Source organism: Salminus brasiliensis, chromosome 2, assembly GCF_030463535.1.
Source record: "Salminus brasiliensis chromosome 2, fSalBra1.hap2, whole genome shotgun sequence".
NCBI classification, from domain to species: domain Eukaryota; kingdom Metazoa; phylum Chordata; class Actinopteri; order Characiformes; family Bryconidae; genus Salminus; species Salminus brasiliensis.
The window spans coordinates 49,104,510-49,124,891 of record NC_132879.1 but is presented as its reverse complement, the minus strand read 5'-3'; the positions used below and the strand labels follow the sequence as shown (position 1 = coordinate 49,124,891).

The 20,382-nt window shown below is 39.1% G+C and overlaps 1 protein-coding gene and 1 long non-coding RNA gene across 2 annotated transcripts in view; both read right to left on the bottom strand.

Annotated features, from left to right (window-relative positions):
• Positions 1 to 1,782: 1,782 nt before the first annotated feature.
• Positions 1,783 to 6,445, bottom strand: LOC140549433 (uncharacterized). Its single transcript, XR_011978979.1, has 4 exons — positions 6,389 to 6,445; positions 2,369 to 2,431; positions 1,993 to 2,055; positions 1,783 to 1,887 (listed from the first exon to the last, which is right to left on the bottom strand). It is a non-coding gene; the product is annotated as an uncharacterized lncRNA (long non-coding RNA).
• A 574-nt stretch (positions 6,446 to 7,019) lies between these two features.
• LOC140549708 (uncharacterized) overlaps positions 7,020 to 20,382 on the bottom strand; it is a 91,715-nt gene continuing 78,352 nt past the window's right edge. The window contains 10 exon segments of the mRNA XM_072673457.1: positions 7,020 to 7,123; positions 7,253 to 7,399; positions 7,628 to 7,933; positions 8,084 to 8,413; positions 8,562 to 8,588; positions 8,591 to 8,884; positions 9,015 to 9,329; positions 9,428 to 9,742; positions 12,663 to 12,971; positions 15,895 to 15,957. Of these exon segments, the coding sequence (XP_072529558.1) occupies positions 7,020 to 7,123; positions 7,253 to 7,399; positions 7,628 to 7,933; positions 8,084 to 8,413; positions 8,562 to 8,588; positions 8,591 to 8,884; positions 9,015 to 9,329; positions 9,428 to 9,742; positions 12,663 to 12,971; positions 15,895 to 15,957 (2,210 nt within the window).

Genomic DNA, 20,382 nt, shown 5'->3' with positions numbered 1-20,382 from the left:
AGCCCTTTACTGGAAAACAGTCACAGCCCTCATCTAGACTAATCTGCAGCTTTTATGGTAGCAAATGAATAATTATCTAAACTCTTCTAATGAGACTTTAAATAATGAATAATTAACTAATTACACTTAAACTAATTAACTCACATAAGATATGAAATGTTTTCATAAAGATAAAAAGTAAAGTAAACTAAAGTGTAAAACAGTTGAATGAATGAACTGTGATCTATAATGAAATGATCTATAATTGAATCTATAATGAAATGATTATAATTTAATCTATAATGAAATGATCTATAATTTAATCTATAATGAAATTATTTGTTGCGTCTGAAGAGGTTTGTATGTAATTTTCTGAAGAAGGACAGCGGCTGTGGTCTCTCAGTCACATGATTCAGCTCAGTCTGAGGCTCCTCCTTCACATCCTCATAATCTGTAAAAGGAAAGAGTCATTTTTAATGAGTGGAGAGCAGCGTCTCACAGCAACACTTTATTATCAGAGGTTTTTCTCACTGTTCATCAAAACATCACTAGAATAGAATGATGTGGGAGAGGATTTAGAAAACCCAGTTCAACCCAAGGTTTGATTGTTCAAACATTTTGCTCTTCTTCTCCACACTGTGCTGCTCTTCATTTAAATCCCTTAATCCACCTTTTATTCCTATCACTTAATCCACCCTCCACACATCTGTAATGTAGCAGCGAACACATGATCAGTCGCTCACCTTTTACTCCTACATCCTGTTCAGCAATGATGACATCATCATAGTCCACTGGTGTGTCCGCTGGTGTGTCCACTGGTGAGTCCTCTTGTGTGTCCTCTGGTGTGTCCACTGGTGTGTCCTCTGCTGTGTCCACTGCAGCAACATGAGAAGATCAGTTATAAGAATAAGAAAGATTCAGATTGTAGAAGTTTGTAATGGTTTCTCTACATGAATAAAATCTTACTGGTCTGAATGGTGGAGTTTGGTTCAGTGGGAACAGCATCATCATAGTTATCTGACACGTCTTCTGTCAGAATGTAGAGAGAAAGCTCATTAAATCAGCATCAGTATCATCAGTGACTGTGTTCATGCTGGAGATTACAGTACTGTTACATTACAGTCATACCTGTTACATCAGCTGACCTGTGATCACCACTGATGACATCATCATAACTCTCATCAATGTTCTCTAAAATAAAACAGAGATATTTAAAACATCTAAACCAGGTTTTTAGGACACTGTGTTTCCCAGGTGTTTCAGATATAACCGCTGAACAAGGAAACGTATAACCCACTAATTAACCATTAGGACCCCCTGAAAAATCTCCATAGTGTAAATGATCAGGGGTCTCTGAAAATAAACCTAACGTCTTTTAGAGCTGTTTAGACTGCTGAGAGACTGAGAGAGCATGACGTGCCTTCAAATACGTCTTCAACTGCACACTAGAAAACCATTAGAATTGAACTGGGTATTTCTGCACCTTTTCCATTAAAACCTCATATTTGACGCATTGTGCTCAGAAGCTTCTTCAATTGAAACAGTTGTCTAGTAGTGGGGCTTAGTGAGTGGTGAAGAGCCGGTCAGGCTGTTAAGCTTCTTAACTGAACATTTTGCAAATGCTGAAGTAATCTGAACCTCGGCTTGATTGGGAAGCTGTCCTGAATCTGTCCCACCATTAAAAGTCTTTACTTGAACACTAACTGATGAAGTCACGTCAAATGATCTATTACATTTAGAAATGTATTTAATTCTTATCATTTTATCAGATTTTAATCTCTGCTTAATTTCTGCTTCTGTCTAAACTTAAACCCCAAAACAGAAACACACCTGTTTCAGTATCAGGGATCTGTCCAGCAGTGATGACATCATCATAGCTCTCTGCTAGGTCCTCTTTTTCTGCATCACCTAAATCAAAGAAAAGCAGACTGTCTTTATAACCAGGGCATCAGATTTTTACACTGTAGTTTAATGTAAAATCAAATCAGGAGATTCATTAATAACATAACTCACTTATCAGACCACTGGTGATGACATCATCATAATATTCAGTCTTTACTCCAGTCTGAGACTTTTCTGAAAAAAAGAAGAAAGTTTATAAGTTTTAATTACATTTAGAAATTAATATAAAATATTTAAAATAAACAAAAAACAAAACTCATTAAATCGCAGAAAACAGTGGAAACTGAGTTATTATTGAATTAGAGGAATGAAGAATGGGAGCCTGGAACCAAGTTCAAGAGATTAAGACACTTCAAACATCTTCAGATCTAAAAGATCAGTCAAATCTTTAAACAGTGAAACAAACTAGACTCACTGTTAAAGACAAAGAGCAGCACATGTTACTAGAAAAGCACAGAAACTCAACCTGGATCATAAGACCTCTGACCTGAGAGATGCTCCTCATCCACATCATCATATCCTGAACGCTGTTCTTCAGAGAGGATACTTCCTGTTAGAGGAGATCAGAGCAGTCATGTATTTCCTCATTAAGATCAGCACTGAATCATCAGGTTTTCAGAGCATCAGCAGCTCCTGTATAAAACTAGGGCTGTTAAACATACGACCTCATGGATCTAAAGCAGCAACTGTCAATGAAATCATCACTGCTAGCTGCTCTAATGCGCTGTGTCTCTGTGAAACATGGGCGAATCTTATCATCTTATCCTGAAGATCTTGAGCAGCATTCTAAGTAAAGTAGCCAGCAGATCAAAAGACACATGATAAAGCCACTGGCACATCAACCGACATATCCTCAGACAGCTGGCACACGTTACATCAACCAGCTCATCTTAAAGCAGTTGGTTCTTCAACTAGCATAAACAATATCATGAGATATTAGAGAGAGATCATAATGTTTATGATACATATTCTATCTGTCACAATATGAGGCAGGTATTGTTCCTTTGTCGACCAATAGAAAATAGATAGGAGCTGCCACTTTGTTCAAGACTAATTGTCCTCTGTTCCTAAAGTATAGCTAAAGCTGAATAGATGTGTTCAATATTGACAGATAAGTCTAAATAAACATAATATAGAAATCTCGAGTAATTTAAATATGATGGGGAACCTTGGGTAAAGGTAGTACTGGCCAGATTAGTAGCGCTGCAGGTGGTGAAGCGCTGCAGGTGGTGCAGCATGTGTCTACAAATGTATCAACATGTAAAAAGGACATTTATCGTTGAGTGAACTTCACCTTTTTCCTTGTTTTGCTCCCGGTGCGTAAAAACCTCCCAAAACTCATAAACCCGCAGCACAAACCTAAACCCCCACCCTGTGTGTAAATGCACCAGAGAGCGCACAGACTGAAATACAACAGCTGTAGAGAAAAGCAACCACGGCTCCACAACTCAGATCTGATTAATTACAATATTTAGATCTGATTAATAAATCTAGACCCTGGTGATGAGACTTTTAGCGCGAGGCAGGTCGGTTAGAGCTGCTCTGGTTTCTGTGTAGATCTGCTCCACGCTTCAATTCAAAACCTTGTATCTCAATGTTTTCACTTTCACATGATCTGGCAGTTTTTCTTTACACTGGGTCACACTGTAAAACAGAAATTCTTATTTTGTAGGAAAAATTAATAAAGCAGTAGAATTGTGTTATTGTAAACAGAACCGGGTAAATGTACATTATCTGTAAATTAACAAACAACTGATATTTTAGAGAATTATGGCAATAATTACACATTACATTTATTTATTATTTTATTAAAGAACAGATACAATATTAATTATACAGACCTTTTCTGCTTTCTCAAATTAAATTAAAACTTATTTTAATTACGTTACTTTAATTAAATTTAAATTTCACAATTACAATAATTATCTGTAATTAAACTTGCAGCTAATTATATAAAGGTTTATGTCCATACTAATATTTTTATTATTTGTAATTTAAAATGTCTGTAAGGAAACGCTGCCAAACAAAAACGGACAAAAACATAAAATGAAATATTCTGTTTTAATTTCAGTGGAAAAACTATAAATTGTGTCACAATGTAAAATATCTTAATTTTATGGAAAAGAAGAAAAGTAATTTTCTTAATTTATTGTAAACAGAACTGTATTGTCATGCCTGTCCCTGTTCTGTCATGCCTGCCTCTGCTTTATGTTCCCATGTGCTCCAAAGCACTGTTTCCCAAACAAGCTCTGTTTGCATCTTGTCTGTCCATTAGTGTTTCCACCAGTGTCTCCTTTCTAACCACGCCCTGTATTAAACATTCTTTATTCTTTATTAAAAGAGATCCTGCGAGTACATCTGTCTCCAAGCGTGACAAACCGTGACAGGTACATGTACAGACATTATCTTTAAATTAACAAACAACTGCTATTTTTAAGTATTTCAATTTAATTTATTTAAGTATTATGCCAATAATTACAAATTATATTAAGAGACTGTATTATTCATTCAGTACGTTTCTGCATTCTTAAACTACATTTAGATGAATGTACATGTAAGGCAACTTGATTTTGATTATGAATTAAACATTAATATAATAAATAAAAATGTTCCAAAAATCGACACATTTCAATTCATCACAGTGAAACTCGTGCATTTATGTATTTTACAGGTAAACTCAGACACATAAAAACTGCGTAAAACAATAGGAGGAACAGTGTGCTCTCTGTCCCCGTGAACGTAACGCAGGAGCGTTTCCCCTTCCTTACTGACACGTGCGCTCTTTAGTGTGATGAGACTGTAATGTTAAAGAAGTGCTGCAATGGATGATGACTTTTAGCGCGAGGCAGGTTGGTTTCTGTGTAAATCAGCCTCGCGCCTCAGTTCCAAACCGTGTATCTCAATTTCCTCACTTTTAACACGATCTGTCAGCTGTTCTTTACATTGTGCACTGAGTGTAAAAGCCCCAATAGGCTCAGACTACAAATCTCCTTAATCTATCTTGCTTAAATTACATTAGAAAATTAAAATATGTATCAGTAATGAAATATGAGCTTAATTACATACATATTTATGGCCATACTAAGTTTTATTCTAGTATTAATTATAATAAAACTCATGAATGCTGGATGGAGTACCAGTTGGCTGTGTGCAGAATGAGTTAGGATTTTACCATCTACTTTACATTGTGCTGGTTGTTGTGCTGACTGCATTAATATGTGCTAGATGTTCTGCTGATTGTTTTAATGTGCTGTACGACTGGTTTGTGTGCTGGCTGCTTTAGGATGTGGCACTTGTTGTGTCAGTAAATTAAAGGTCAGATACTGTGCCAGATGCTGTAAGATGTGCTTGTTGTTGTGGCAGCAGTTTTAAGATGTGCTGAATGGTGTGTCAACTTCATTAGGGTGTCCTAGATGGTGTGGCAAGTTCTATAAGATGTAACTGATGGTTTGCTGGTTGTTTAAAAATGTGCCTGTTTAAGTGCCACCAACTTTTAGCGACGTCTACTACATTAGGATGTGTCAGATGCATAAAAATGTGCCAAATACAGTGACAAGATTACTATGATGTGCCGGATGGTGTGCTTTTTGATATGACTGAGGGCATGCTGGATGGTGTGCCGACTGCATTATGAGCAATCAGCCAGGGCTTGAGCCCCATAAACCACCCCCAGTCCTCCACTGATGCCAAATGATTTAGGATGGTCCAGATTGTGTGCCAAATGCATGAGGATGTGCCGGGTGGTGTGCCATATGATTTAGAATGTGTCGGATGGTGTGCCAAATGTTTGAAGTTGTGCCAGATGGCGTGCTAAATGGTTTAGGCAGTGCCGGATGGTTTGCCAAATGCTTTAGGATATGCTGGAAATTGTGCCACATGCTTTAGGAAGTGCCGTATGGTGTGCCATATTCTTCAGGATGTGCTGGATGTTGTGTCAAAGGATTTAGGTTGTGTTGGATGGCGCTAATAATGTGCTGGATGGTGTGCAAAATGATTTAGGTTGTGCTGGATGCTGCTAAAAATGCTTAAGATGTGCCCGATGGTGTGCAAAATGATTTAGGCTGTGCTGGTTTGTTTGCCAAATGCTTTAGATGTGTCGGATGACGTGCCTAATGTTGAGATGTGCTGGATGGTGTGCCTTACTAGCTTGCGTACAGCTGCAGAACCGTTGCATTGTTTCTGTAAGTCTGTCAAAATTTTGAAATGCCATAAATTCTTTCTGACTTAATTGCAGTTCTTTTTAAAGCAGCAGATTCTCAGTAATAAAACAGATTTCCTGTCCAAATATAATAAAAATAAATAATAATGAACAATTCATCACAATTTTTCCCTTAATTGTCCAATTTGATTGTTTTTAACTGTAGATTTAATCAATAATATTAATTGTAGTAATTATTTAATAATATAATTTCTTATTGGTCAATATAACACAAACAAACACACACACAAACACACACACACACACACAAACACACACACACACACACACAGAGAGAGATCCCCTTACCTGATATAAACTCCTCATCCACGTCCTCATATCCTGAATGTTGTTCTTCAGAGAGGATCAGCCTGTTGGAGGAGATCAGAACATGAAACCTGATCAGAAAGCAAATCCTCTCACAAGCCTCTGAGTGCTGAGTACAGTGTGAACTGAGCTGAATACTGGACTTCAGTCAGTAGATGAACTCAACAGACCCTCACTGACTGTCAGTTACTTCTCGATTCCTCTGAAGTTATTCACTCACTCACTAACTGACTCACAAACTGACTCACTATCTGACTCACTAACTGACTCATTCACTCACTAACTAACTCACTCACTCACTCACTCACTCACTCACTCACTGACTAACAGTGGAGGTTCTAGCTTGGACTAGCTTGTTAAGTTTATGAACACACACACACACTCACTCTTTCTAATTCTAACCATCACACATTCATTCCCTGACAAACATCCCACCCCCTGCTTGCACCAGTTTCCCTTTGAGACATCCCAGCATATACACAAGCAAACATGAACAAACACACACACACACACACACACACACCTGCGGTGAAACAAAAATTATTTTACATTTAGAATTTAGTATTCAGGTTACACTGTTGGTAGCTGTACAAATGTGATGTGTGCACACAGATCACTCACTCCGCTGAGTCGAGTAATTTCTGTTGGTGATGTATCTGGGGTCAATCTCCTCATAGATGTCCTCAGGCAGAGTCTTCTGCCTCCTCTTAGAGAGCACTGTGAGAGAGACAGAGAGAAACATGGAGTCAGTTCAGTAGAAGATAAGACTGATGACAGACTGAAGGACTGATGGTGTTTAGAGAATGTACAGAAAGTGGATTGTAGATGATCTCTGAATCTCCCTACCTCTCCTGAACACTCTGTTCTGGTTAAACAGCACAACCAGAAGCACTAAGGCCAGGAAGAGCATCGTTCCCAGAACCAGGAGAGACACTGGATAGATGTAGGGAACTGCTGGTGGAGGAGTTTGTGTTGTAGGGTTTGTTCTCCTTACTGTGAGACAAATTGGAAATAAAAACACAGAACTGAAACTGTGTAGATCTGAACAATCTATTCACAAACATTTAGAAAAATGACCTAAGAGGTGAAAAGGGTACCGGTGGTGGTGGAGATGGTGGTTGTTGTAGTTGTAGGCACAGATCTGTCTGTAAAAACGTTTTACTTGAGGTGATACATTAAACCATACATACAATAAAGAACATATAGAGAGGAACTGCTTACTTGCGCAGGTAATCTGAGCCACCTCATTGGTTTTATCACATGTGTTCTGTCCCCAGGGGGAAGAAGGACAGTGCCACAGAGTGGAGTCATGTTTCCTACATCTCACATTATCCAGCCAGTTAGGAGCTGATTCCACTCTTGCTTTGGTCGAGGAGTCACTGCCAGTTCTTCCACAGTTTAGCTCCTGACAGATCAAATTTACTGTTTCTTCATCCATCCCATTTACACACACATTCCCCCAGGTTCCATTGTAGAACACCTCCAGATTCCCCTCACAGCCCTCAGTGACTCTGATCTCTTTAAACTCTGGTGGGAGAAGAAAGCCTGTTGTGAATTCTTTTGGAAATACTTGGATCATCAGGTTGAAATATGCTGTACTTTTGTTTCAGTGTTAATCACTATCAGCATCAACTGTAACACAATGTTTAAAGAATAACAGCAGTCAGCAGGTTTCACCTGAGCACACGACTCCTACATCATCCTTGTGTCCACATTCTCCCTCTCCACACAGCTCATATGTGCAGTTCCACAGAGACGTCTCATTCCCCTCACACTCCACCTCATTTAGCCAAATGAGTCCAGTTGCAGCTCCAAACCGGGCTGGTACCAGAGTACTGAGAGCCACACCACACTGTAGCTGTCTGCAGACCACCTGTGCATCCTTAATATCCCACAAGTCATGACTCACTGTCCCCCATGAGCCATTGTGGAAAACCTCCAGCCTTCCTGCACAGTCTCCCCCAGAACCAACCAGTCTGATGGAGCTGTGGACACGACTAAACCTACCTAAACATGTGCGCACACACACACACACACACACATCGTCTTCACACAGCAAAATAATTGTTTTATCGATGCTAAAATCATAATTTGTCCAAATGACATCAGTCCCCTGAGAATGTTAAAATACTTTTAATACTTGGGTAACTCTCACCATAGCAGGTGATGTACAGCTGTTTCTGGAGCTGCAGTTGACTTCTTGTGCACTGCTGCAGTTCCCCAGATGAGCTTCACTCCCAGAACAGTTGAAACCCGTCACACACATGTAGCTGTGTTCAGAACTGGATGGAGAGGAGCTGGAGATGCTGAGTACAGAACCACAGCCCAGCTGTCTGCAGACCACAGATGCCTCATACTCACTCCAGGAGTCCATCAGAACTCTCCTCCAGGCCTGCCTGAAGTACACCTCCACCTCCCCCTCACACTCCATTCCTCCAGACAACCGCACTTGCCCCTCATGCAATGACAGAGAAGAACCTGAAGAGGAAAATCATCACTTATCTTAAAGCTTTTCTGCTTGTTTGAGGTGATCATTGTCTCACAGTAGAACAGTGTTCATTAACACAGAGTTTTACTCCAAGACACAGTGAACCATTTCAGATCTCACCATTGCAGATGACTCCAACATCCTGTTTATGAGAGCATGCAGTTCAACTCCATGATGAAATGGGACATTTTGACAGGTGTGTTTCATTCCCCTGACAATTAAACACATCAGCCCAGATCGGGCCACTCCCCTCCCCAAACCAGTCTGACCCCACCACAGCCACAGCACTCCCACACTTCAGCTGACCACAGAGGACACTGGCAGCTCTCATATCCCAGCTTACATCACACACTGTGCCCCAATCACTGACGTACTGGAGCTCCACTCGACCAGAACAGGAGTCTGAGCCGTCCATCAAGCGAGCCTTTGTGTGTCCTGATTGAACATCAAATAACAGGAATGAGCAGAGACTGGGTGATTGTGGTAATAAAATGTGGCAACGTTTACCAAAGTTTTAAATATTCATACTGTACCAGCACACACCAGTCCCACATCACTGTCATGGGAGCAGTGGTGTTTGAGTGAAGATGATGTTGGACAGAAGTAAATCTGAGATTCCTCCCCTCTACACTGAAGCTCCTCTGACCACACCTGACCCTCCCCTCTGCCAAAAGCAGCTGCTCCCAGCACCTCCACAGGAAGCCCACAGCCCAGCTCTCGACACACAACCTCTGCATCCTGCTGGTCAAAGTCTGCATCACACACTGTTCCCCAAGTCTTTCCATGAAACACTTCTACTCTCCCAGAGCACAGATGAGGACCATTAGTAAGTCTGGACTTCCTGTGACCTGTGTGTGTATTTGAATTACATTAAGACTTTGCACAGCATAGAAAAATATAGTAGATTTACAGAAACACACTGAGACACTTGACTAGAAAGGTATTAAGTTTAGTCTTAACTGAATTATGACTGGAGCTTAAAAGGAAAATGTAGTCTTAGACTAGGCTCTATCTCTTTCTGAGAAACACGTATTTTCAGTAAAAGGTAATAAATAACCAGAAAAGTGCTTTTCTTCAGTGTTTGAACAGTAACTTTTTCTAGGTGATTTCTAGGAAGTTGCTATGCTCTTACAAGAAGTTGTGATGCTGTTGGTAAGTGATTGCTATTGTATCTCATACTATGGTATGGGTTGCTATGAAATTGCTGGGCAATTACTATGCTTTGTACTTTTCTATGTGTTTGCTGTTGTTGTTGTTTGTTGTTTCTCAGCAGTTGTTGTGGTACCCCAGACTGTTGCAATGCTATTCAAAGGTTTACTGTGGGAAGTTTGCTGTGATATTTCTTTGATGTCCCAGGCAGTTGCTATGCTATTCCAAGTGGTTGCTATGCTGTTACTAAGCAGTTGAAATGGTGTCCAATGTAGTTGGTATGTGGTTGCAGTTTGGTTGATAAGCTTTTACATGTGGTTGCTAGGTTATTGCTATGCAGCTTTTTTTGGCATCTCTGGTTGATGCTATGTGGTTGTTAGGTAGTTGGTACGCTGTTCCATGTGGTTGCTATGGTGTGGCTTATCAGTTCCTATGCTGTTCTGAGTTGTTGCCATGGAATCCCAGGTGGTTGCTATGCTGTCACTAAGCAGTTGCCACTGTGTCCAAGATGTTTGCTCTTCAGTTGCTAGGTGGTTGATATGCTGCCTGGGTGGTCACTATGCAGTTATCATGCTGTTCCAAGTAATTACTCTGCTTTTGCTGAGCAGTGTCTATGGCGTCCCAAATGGATGCTATGCAGTTTCTAGACAGTTGCTTCAGTATACCAGGCGGTTGCTGTGCAGTCACTTTGTAGTTTCTATGTCATGCTAAGTGATTACAATGTTGTTGTTAAGCAGTTATTATGGTGTCCCAGATGAGTGCTATGCAGTTGCTAAGTGACTGCTATCCCAGATGGTTGCTTGGATGTTCCTAGTTGATTGTTAATTGGTTGGTATGGTACTGCTGACTAGTTGGTATGCTATGTCTAACGGTTGCTAGGTAGTTACTAGGTGGTTGATATGCCATTCATATTGTTTGCCAAGTGATTGCCGTGGTGTCACAGGTGGCCGCTAGGCTTCTACTAGGTCTTTACTTTGATATCCCACATGCTCACACGATTCCATCAGAGCAGAAGAAACTGTGTTTCACAGAGACTCAGAATCTCCTTCAGCTCTGCATGTTTGGAGCTGCTGCTGCTGCTGCTGTTTTATTCAGAAAGCAGTCCTGAGCTGTTGAACTGATCACAGAGCTGAACCCTGTGTATGTATGACAGTCAGGCTTGGAGAAAACTGATCGAGATAAGCAGCTGATCTACTCCTGAAGTGACTGAAGTGACCTGAACAGCAGCAGAATGTTAACGACTCGACCTTACAGTGACCACACCTCTATGACTGAAGTGATTTGCTTTGCAGTGAAACTCAGATGCCAGTGCTTTCACTCTTACAGACTAGAATTAGCTTTGGTTTAATGACAAATTTAGACTTTTATTTTATACCATGAGGTTTAAACAACGCCCCACAGTCTAGCCCACAGTGGATGAGAAAGGGTGAAATTCTGAGCTGTTATGCCACTAAAGACTTGCTAGATCCTTTCAATACATTCCTTAATGTGTTTTGCAGCTTTTTAGGAATGTTTGTCTAAACGTGTTTGATAATTATAGCAAGATCTATATTGTAAATATTAATATGGTAAATAATTAAGGGTAATTAATTCATTATTAACGTTCCTTGCAGTTTGGCATTTCTATCTGCAAACTTTTTGGTTTATATATTGGAGAATATTCAATGTAAAAAGCAAACAAAAAATATATTAATAATCTAAAATGATATAATACTATAACATTGTATATAATAATATAAATAGAAGTATAATTCTACATAGATACTTGTCAGCTCCTCTGTATAGCGCCCTCTCCCGGGGCGATTCCGAGCCCCCGCCCACAGGCCCATATAAGGACTTCCTCCTCGCTTGGTTCCTGTTTGGTTCGTTGTATTGCTTCAGTGACTCGTTTCGTGTTCATGCGGTTCACCTGAGGCTGGGGTACTTAAGGAGCTTCGACGCTGAGCTCCTTGCCGAGAATTGCAAGTTTGGGATCTTGAGGTAGCGAGAGGTTCCTGATTCGGCTCCTGATTCGGCTCGCGGTGCGTTTAGGACAGCTTCGGCTCTTCGTCCACGTTCGCGAGCAGACCACCTGGCCGAGCGCTCGCGCTCTCTACCAAGATAGACCCCCTCTAGACTCTTGCCAAGTAGCTGGTCCCCCAAGTAACCCCCCGGTCTCAGGTCTGTTTGATTTCGCCCTTTGGTTTGTCTCGTTTGTGTTGTGTTCAGGGTTGTGCCGGTAGCTGCGGCTTCATTTGCTTTGTTTTGGCTCTTTGTGTGTTTGAGTGTTAATAAATGACCTGCATTGGACCCATCTCTGCCCGTGTTCATCCCTCTGTGTCTGGCCTAACCCGCAGGACAATACTACATAGAACTCCTCTGCTAAAGCATGTGTTGGAGGGTTTATCAATATTAGACTTTAAGACTTAAGTTTGTTTTGGTTCGAGATCATTATTAATGTTTTATTGCTGTATTTACTGTTTTTACAGTATCTATTGTTTGTTTATATATTATTGGCTCAAAGTAGAAACATATTCAGCACTAATTTACACTCAAACGATTAATTTAAATGAATCTGGTGTGAAGATCCTGGAAAAATGTAAACAGTTATTCAGGATGTGATGACTGAGTGTACTTTACCTGAACAGATGACTCCAGCATCTTCACCATGACCACAGTTATGTTTACCCCATCCATTTGATCCACAGTTCTTCAGTGTAGATTCTGATCCACTACAGTCCACATCATCCATCCAGATTGGTCCTGATCCTGGCCCAAACTGAACATTTGTAACTGCCTCTACAGCCTTCCCACAGCCCAGCTCTCTACACACCACTCCAGCATCACTCATATCCCATTCATCATCACACACTGTTCCCCACTGATCATCATGAAACACCTCCACTCTTCCAGCACAGCGACTGCCACCATTCTCCAACCTCACACTGCCTAAACAACAGAGAGGTGAGGATGCAGTAAATTCAGTATAGTGTAGAAACAGCATTTGATCAACAGATAAAACACCAACAACTTTCATCCTCTCAAGTGTTACAGCAACCAGTCACACACAGCCAAACCTCCAGTGAGTGATTCTGGGTCCTGAGATTGTCTGGATTGTGTGGAGACTGGACAGAAATCACACCAAAATGATGGAGTAGATTAGAGTAATGTCAGATTTCACTGTCTGACCTGTTCCTCGGTCAGCCGATAGATTAGAAAAGGAGAAGATTACTGGATAGTGTGTCTTCACTGGATGACATTACATCAGAAACATGAAGGGGGGCGGGGGGGGGGGGTTGTGTTCAATTATATTCTCCCACTTTTAGAACAAGACATAGTATTAGTATCTGATCAGACAGACAGGAGGGATCAGAGCAGTGAGCAGTTGGAAGATCTTTTTCTTCACATTAGTTACTAATTTTAATATTGTAGTATTGAGCTTATTGTCTTTTTTTATGTCACTGAAAAGTTACGACACTAAGCAGAGCTTTGTTTCCTTTAACACAATCTCTGTCTTTCAGTTTATGTCTTTTAGCAGGATGATTGTGTGTGTGTGTGTAGTGTTGATGTAATATACATTTAATAGGGAGGTATGAGTAAGTACTAGAGAGAGACACGACTGTAGTCTTCTTTACTGTAAAGATAAATGAGGAACATTTTCAGGAGGGTCTGTCAGACTGAAGTTATTCTACAGAATTTCGAGTCTTAATTTAATAGGAATTTCATGCTGTGAATGAAGTTCACTGTGTTTACTAATGGATTTATTTCAATTTGATAAAAAAAATAAAAATAAAAATATCTTGGGTTAGGTCTGATCTTGTGAAGATGAAATATTCAGCTGTTCTGGTCAGTATAAACCGGAGAACTTTAAACATTACCCCTCCTTCCCTACTTTTACAAAGAAAATTACATTTTTTTTATATAATTTTATACACTCTATAAATGAAGAAACTAACTGTTATTAACTGTTAAGTTTTACGTCAGTATTTTTCAGCTTTCTTAAAATAATCAAATGTATGTAAATCTTCAATATTTAACTGTAATTAAACATGTAAATACTACTACTACTACTACTAAAATAATACTAATACTAATAATAATACTACTACTACTACTACTACTACTACTAATAATAATAATAATAATAATAATAATATATGGGGTGATCACCTAGAGCGGGGTTTGAGCTTCCACAACCACGTGACCATCGGCCCCAGTGCAGATCAGCTGATCTCAGAGTGAAGCTGAAGACTGAAGAAAGTCTCGCGGGAATTGAACCCAGGCCGCCGCGTCGCGACTCGGAGGATCTGCAGCTTCATGAACACGACCGACAGAAGGGGGCTTAAAGGGGTGGGTTTAAAAACGAGTGGAAAACACAAACCTTGCGTGTAGCGCGAGGAAAAAAGCTGGAAATCAAACAAATGCAAACATAATTTTGTAATAAAGAGTCAAATTTATTCAAGGACAAATTCTTCAGTTTTATAAGAAGTTTAATGATGGTTAAAATAGTCAGAAAAAACATTGTAAAAATAATTTACTCTGTAAAAATGTACACCAGTACATTTACAAAACTTTACTATATTCTTTTACAGTTGCTGTTTTTTAAAGATGCATTTCGACCGCGAGCCTTATATTTATTTATTATTTAATTAACTTATTATTGTGATTGTTTGGATATGATGTAATAATTATAAGAATATCATCACCAGATCATTGTAGAAGTGCTCTTTTCATCAGTTTAACACAATAACAGATCATTCATTTCTCTTCTATAAATGTTTTATTAATAAGAATAAAAAGCTGCCTGATTTCAGCACTGCAGCACTAAAAATAGAAAGCTGTCTCTCTGATCATCAGGGGTTGAACTGAGGAGCAGCTTTAACCAATTATTTCTCACCAGAACATATTTCACTACTTTACCCTCAGAAATGACGAACAGCCCTTTACTGGAAAACAGTCACAGCCCTCATCTAGACTAATCTGCAGCTTTTATGGTAGCAAATGAATAATTATCTAAACTCTTCTAATGAGACTTTAAATAATGAATAATTAACTAATTACACTTAAACTAATTAACTCACATAAGATATGAAATGTTTTCATAAAGATAAAAAGTAAAGTAAACTAAAGTGTGAAACAGTTTGAATGAATGAACTGTGATCTATAATGAAATGATTATAATTTAATCTATAATGAAATGATTATAATTTAATCTATAATGAAATGATCTATAATTTAATCTATAATGAAATTATTTGTTGCGTCTGAAGAGGTTTGTATGTAATTTTCTGAAGAAGGACAGCGGCTGTGGTCTCTCAGTCACATGATTCAGCTCAGTCTGAGGCTCCTCCTTCACATCCTCATAATCTGTAAAAGGAAAGAGTCATTTTTAATGAGTGGAGAGCAGCGTCTCACAACAACACTTTATTATCAGAGGTTTTTCTCTCACTGTTCATCAAAACATCACTAGAATAGAATGATGTGGGAGAGGATTTAGAAAACCCAGTTCAATCCAAGGTTTGATTGTTCAAACATTTTGCTCTTCTTCTCCACACTGTGCTGCTCTTCATTTAAATCCCTTAATCCACCTTTTATTCCTATCACTTAATCCACCCTCCACACATCTGTAATGTAGCAGCGAACACATGATCAGTCGCTCACCTTTTACTCCTACATCCTGTTCAGCAATGATGACATCATCATAGTCCACTGGTGTGTCCGCTGGTGTGTCCACTGGTGAGTCCTCTTGTGTGTCCTCTGGTGTGTCCACTGCTGTGTCCACTGCAGCAACATGAGAAGATCAGTTATAAGAATAAGAAAGATTCAGATTGTAGAAGTTTGTAATGGTTTCTCTACATGAATAAAATCTTACTGGTCTTAATGGTGGAGTTTGGTTCAGTGGGAACAGCATCATCATAGTTATCTGACACGTCTTCTGTCAGAATGTAGAGAGAAAGCTCATTAAATCAGCATCAGTATCATCAGTGACTGTGTTCACGATGGAGATTACAGTACTGTTACATTACAGTCATACCTGTTACATCAGCTGACCTCTGATCACCACTGATGACATCATCATAACTCTCATCAATGTTCTCTAAAATAAAACAGAGATATTTAAACCATCTAAACCAGGTTTTTAGGACACTGTGTTTCCCAGGTGTTTCAGATATAACCGCTGAACAAGGCAACGTATAACCCACTAATTAACCATTAGGACCCCCTGTAAAATCTCCATAGTGTAAATGATCAGGGGTCTCTGAAAATAAACCTAACGTCTTTTAGAGCTGTTTAGACTGCTGAGAGACTGAGAGAGCATGATGTGTCTTCAAATACGTCTTCAACTGCACACTAGAAAACCATTAGAATTGAACTGGGTATTTCTGCACCTTTTCCATTAAAACCTCATATTTGACGCATTGTGCTCAGAAGCTTCTTCAATTGGAAACAGTTGTCTAGTAGTGGGGCTTAGTGAGTGGTGAAGAGCCGGTCAGGCTGTTAAGCTTCTTAACTAAACATTTTGCAAATGCTGAAGCAATCTGAACCTCGGCTTGATTGGGAAGCTGTCCTGAATCTGTCCCACCATTAAAAGTCTTTACTTGAGCACTAACTGATGAAGTCACGTCAAATGATCTATTACATTTAGAAATGTATTTAATTCTTATCATTTTATCATATTTTAATCTCTGCTTAATTTCTGCTTCTGTCTGAACTTAAACCCCAAAACAGAAACACACCTGCTTCAGTATCAGGGATCTGTCCAGCAGTGATGACATCATCATAGCTCTCTGCTAGGTCCTCTTTTTCTGCATCACCTAAATCAAAGAAAAGCAGACTGTCTTTATAACCAGGGCATCAGATTTTTACACTGTAGTTTAATGTAAAATCAAATCAGGAGATTCATTAATAACATAACTCACTTATCAGACCACTGGTGATGACATCATCATAATATTCTGTCTTTACTCCAGTCTGAGACTTTTCTGAAAAAAAGAAGAAAGTTTATAAGTTTTAATTACATTTAGAAATTAATATAAAATATTTAAAACAAACAAAAAACTAAACTCATTAAATCGCAGAAAACAGTGGAAACTGAGTTATTATTGAATTAGAGGAATGAAGAATGGGAGCCTGGAACCAAGTTTAAAAGATTAAGACACTTCAAACATCTTCAGATCTAAAGATCAGTCAAATCTTTAAACAGTGAAACAAACTAGACTCACTGTTAAAGACAAAGAGCAGCACATGTTACTAGAAAAGCACAGAAACTCAACCTGGATCATAAGACCTCTGACCTGAGAGATGCTCCTCATCCACATCATCATATCCTGAACGCTGTTCTTCAGAGGGGATACTTCCTGTTAGAGGAGATCAGAGCAGTCATGTATTTCCTCATTAAGATCAGCACTGAATCATCAGGTTTTCAGAGCATCAGCAGCTCCTGTATAAAACTAGGGCTGTTAAACATACAACCTCATGGATCTAAAGCAGCAACTGTCAATGAAATCATCACTGCTAGCTGCTCTAACGCGCTGTGTCTCTGTGAAACATGGGCGTATCTTATCATCTTATCCTGAAGATCTTGAGCAGCATTCTAAGTAAAGTAGCCAGCAGATCAAAAGACACATGATAAAGCCACTGGAACATCAGCCGACATATCCTCAGACAGCTGGCACACGTTACATCAACCAGCACATCTTAAAGCAGTTGGTACTTCAACTAGCATAAACAATATCATGAGATATTAGAGAGAGATCATAATGTTTATGATACATATTCTATCTGTCACAATATGAGGCAGGTATTGTTCCTTTGTCGACCAATAGAAAATAGATGGGAGCTGCCACTTTGTTCTAGACTAATTGTCCTCTGTTCCTAAAGGATAGCTAAAGCTGAATAGACCTAAACAGATGTGCTCAATTTTGACAGATAAGTTTAAATAAACATAATATAGAAATCTCGAGTAATTTAAATATGATGGGGAACCTTGGGTAAAGGTAGTACTGGTCAGATTAGTAGCGCTGCAGGTGGTGAAGCGCTGCAGGTGGTGAAGCGCTGCAGGTGGTGCAGCATGTGTCTACAAATGTATCAACATGTAAAAAGGACATTTATCGTTGAGTGAACTTCACCTTTTTCCTTGTTTTGCTCCCGGTGCGTAAAAACCTCCCAAAACTCATAAACCCGCAGCACAAACCTAAACCCCCACCCTGTGTGTAAATGCACCAGAGAGCGCACAGACTGAAATACAACAGCTGTAGAGAAAAGCAACCACGGCTCCACAACTCAGATCTGATTAATTGTATCTCAATGTTTTCACTTTCACATGATCTGGCAGTTTTTCTTTACACTGGGTCACACTGTAAAAAATCCTCATTTTATGGGGAAAAGTAATTCTTATTATATTGTAAACAGAACTGGGTACATGTACAGACACTATCTTTAAATTAACAACCCAACTGCTATTTGAAAGTATTATCACAATAATTACACATTATATTCATTTATTATTTTTATGATGATTATTATTAAAGGAGGGAGACTATATTATTTATTCAGGACGTTTCTGCTTTAGTAAATTACTTTTAGATTAATGTAGATGTAAGATGTAGGTGTTTGAATTCAACATTAATATAATCAATAAAAATGTTCCAAAAATCGGCACAGTTCCCTTCACCACCGCAAACCTCATCTATTTATGGATTTTACTGGTAAACACGGATACATAAACACACAGAGTGGTTAAAACACAGGGATGCGTAAAAGCGCACAAACTGCGTAAAACACAAGGGTGGGCAGTGGGGTCCCTGTCCTCTTACACAGTTCAGCGTAGCGGGAGTCTTTTGGTGCACATGAGAAGAGTGCAGTAACACCGCTGTTAGTTTTATTTAGGATCTTCATCTACATTTTAAACTAAATAAAAACACACTCCTGTAGATCACACAAGATCCCCTACCTTACTGACAGTGCGCTCTTTAGTGTGTGTGAGTGTTCAGTGTGTGTGTGAGTGTTTAGTGTGTGTGAGTGTTTAGTGTGAGTGTTTAGTGTGTGAGTGTTTAGTGTGTGTGTGAGTGTTTAGTGTGTGTGAGTGTTTAGTGTATATGAGTTTTTAGTGTCTGTGAGTGTTTAGTGTGTGTGAGTGTTTAGTGTGTGTGTGAGTGTTTAGTGTGTGTGTGTTTAGTGTGTGTGAGTGTTTAGTGTGTGTGAGTGTTTAGTGTGTATGAGTTTTTAGTGTCTGTGAGTGTTTAGTGTGTGTGAGTGTTTAGTGTGTGTGAGTGTTTAGTGTGTGTGTGTTTAGTGTGTGTGTGAGTGTTTAGTGTGTGTGAGTGTTTAGTGTGTATGAGTTTTTAGTGTCTGTGAGTGTTTAGTGTGTGTGAGTGTTTAGTGTGTGTGAGTGTTTAGTGTGTGTGTGTTTAGTGTGTGTGTGAGTGTTTAGTGTGTGTGAGTGTTTAGTGTGTATGTGTTTTTAGTGTCTGTGAGTGTTTAGTGTGTATGCGTTTTTAGTGTCTGTGAGTGTTTAGTGTGTGTGTGTGTTTAGTGTGTGTGAGTGTTTAGTGTGTGTGAGTGTTTAGTGTGTGTGTGAGTGTTCAGTGTGTGTGAGTGTTTAGTGTGTGTGAGTGTTCAGTGTGTGTGAGTGTTTAGTGTGTGTGAGTGTTTAGTGTGTGTGTGAGTGTTCAGTGTGTGTGAGTGTTTAGTGTGTGTGTTTAGTGTGTGTGAGTGTTTAGTGTGTGTGAGTGTTTAGTGTGTGTGTGAGTGTTCAGTGTGTGTGAGTGTTTAGTGTGTGTGAGTGTTCAGTGTGTGTGAGTGTTTAGTGTGTGTGAGTGTTTAGTGTGTGTGTGAGTGTTCAGTGTGTTTGAGTGTTTAGTGTGTGTGTGAGTGTCTGTGAGTGTTTAGTGTGTGTGAGTGTTTAGTGTGTGTGTGAGTGTTCAGTGTGTGTGAGTGTTTAGTGTGTGTGTGTGAGTGTGTGTGAGTGTTTGGTGTGTTGAGACTGTAATGTTAAAAAGCTACAAATGAGTGATGAGACTTTCAGCGCGAGGCAGGTCGGTTAGAGCTGCTCTGGTTTCTGTGTAGATCTGCTCCGCGCTTCAATTCAAAACCTTGTATCTTAATTTCTTCACTTTTAACAAGAAGAAATTCTTATTTTGTAGAAAAATTTATAAAGCAGTAGAATTGTGTTATAACAGAACCGGGTAAATGTACATTATCTGTAAATTAACAAACAACTGATATTTAGAGAATTATGACAATAATTACAAATTACATTTATTTATTATTTTAAAGAACAGATACAATACTTTCATTCACAATTTAAATTTCACAATTAAAATAATCACCTGTAATTAAACATGCAGCTAATTATATA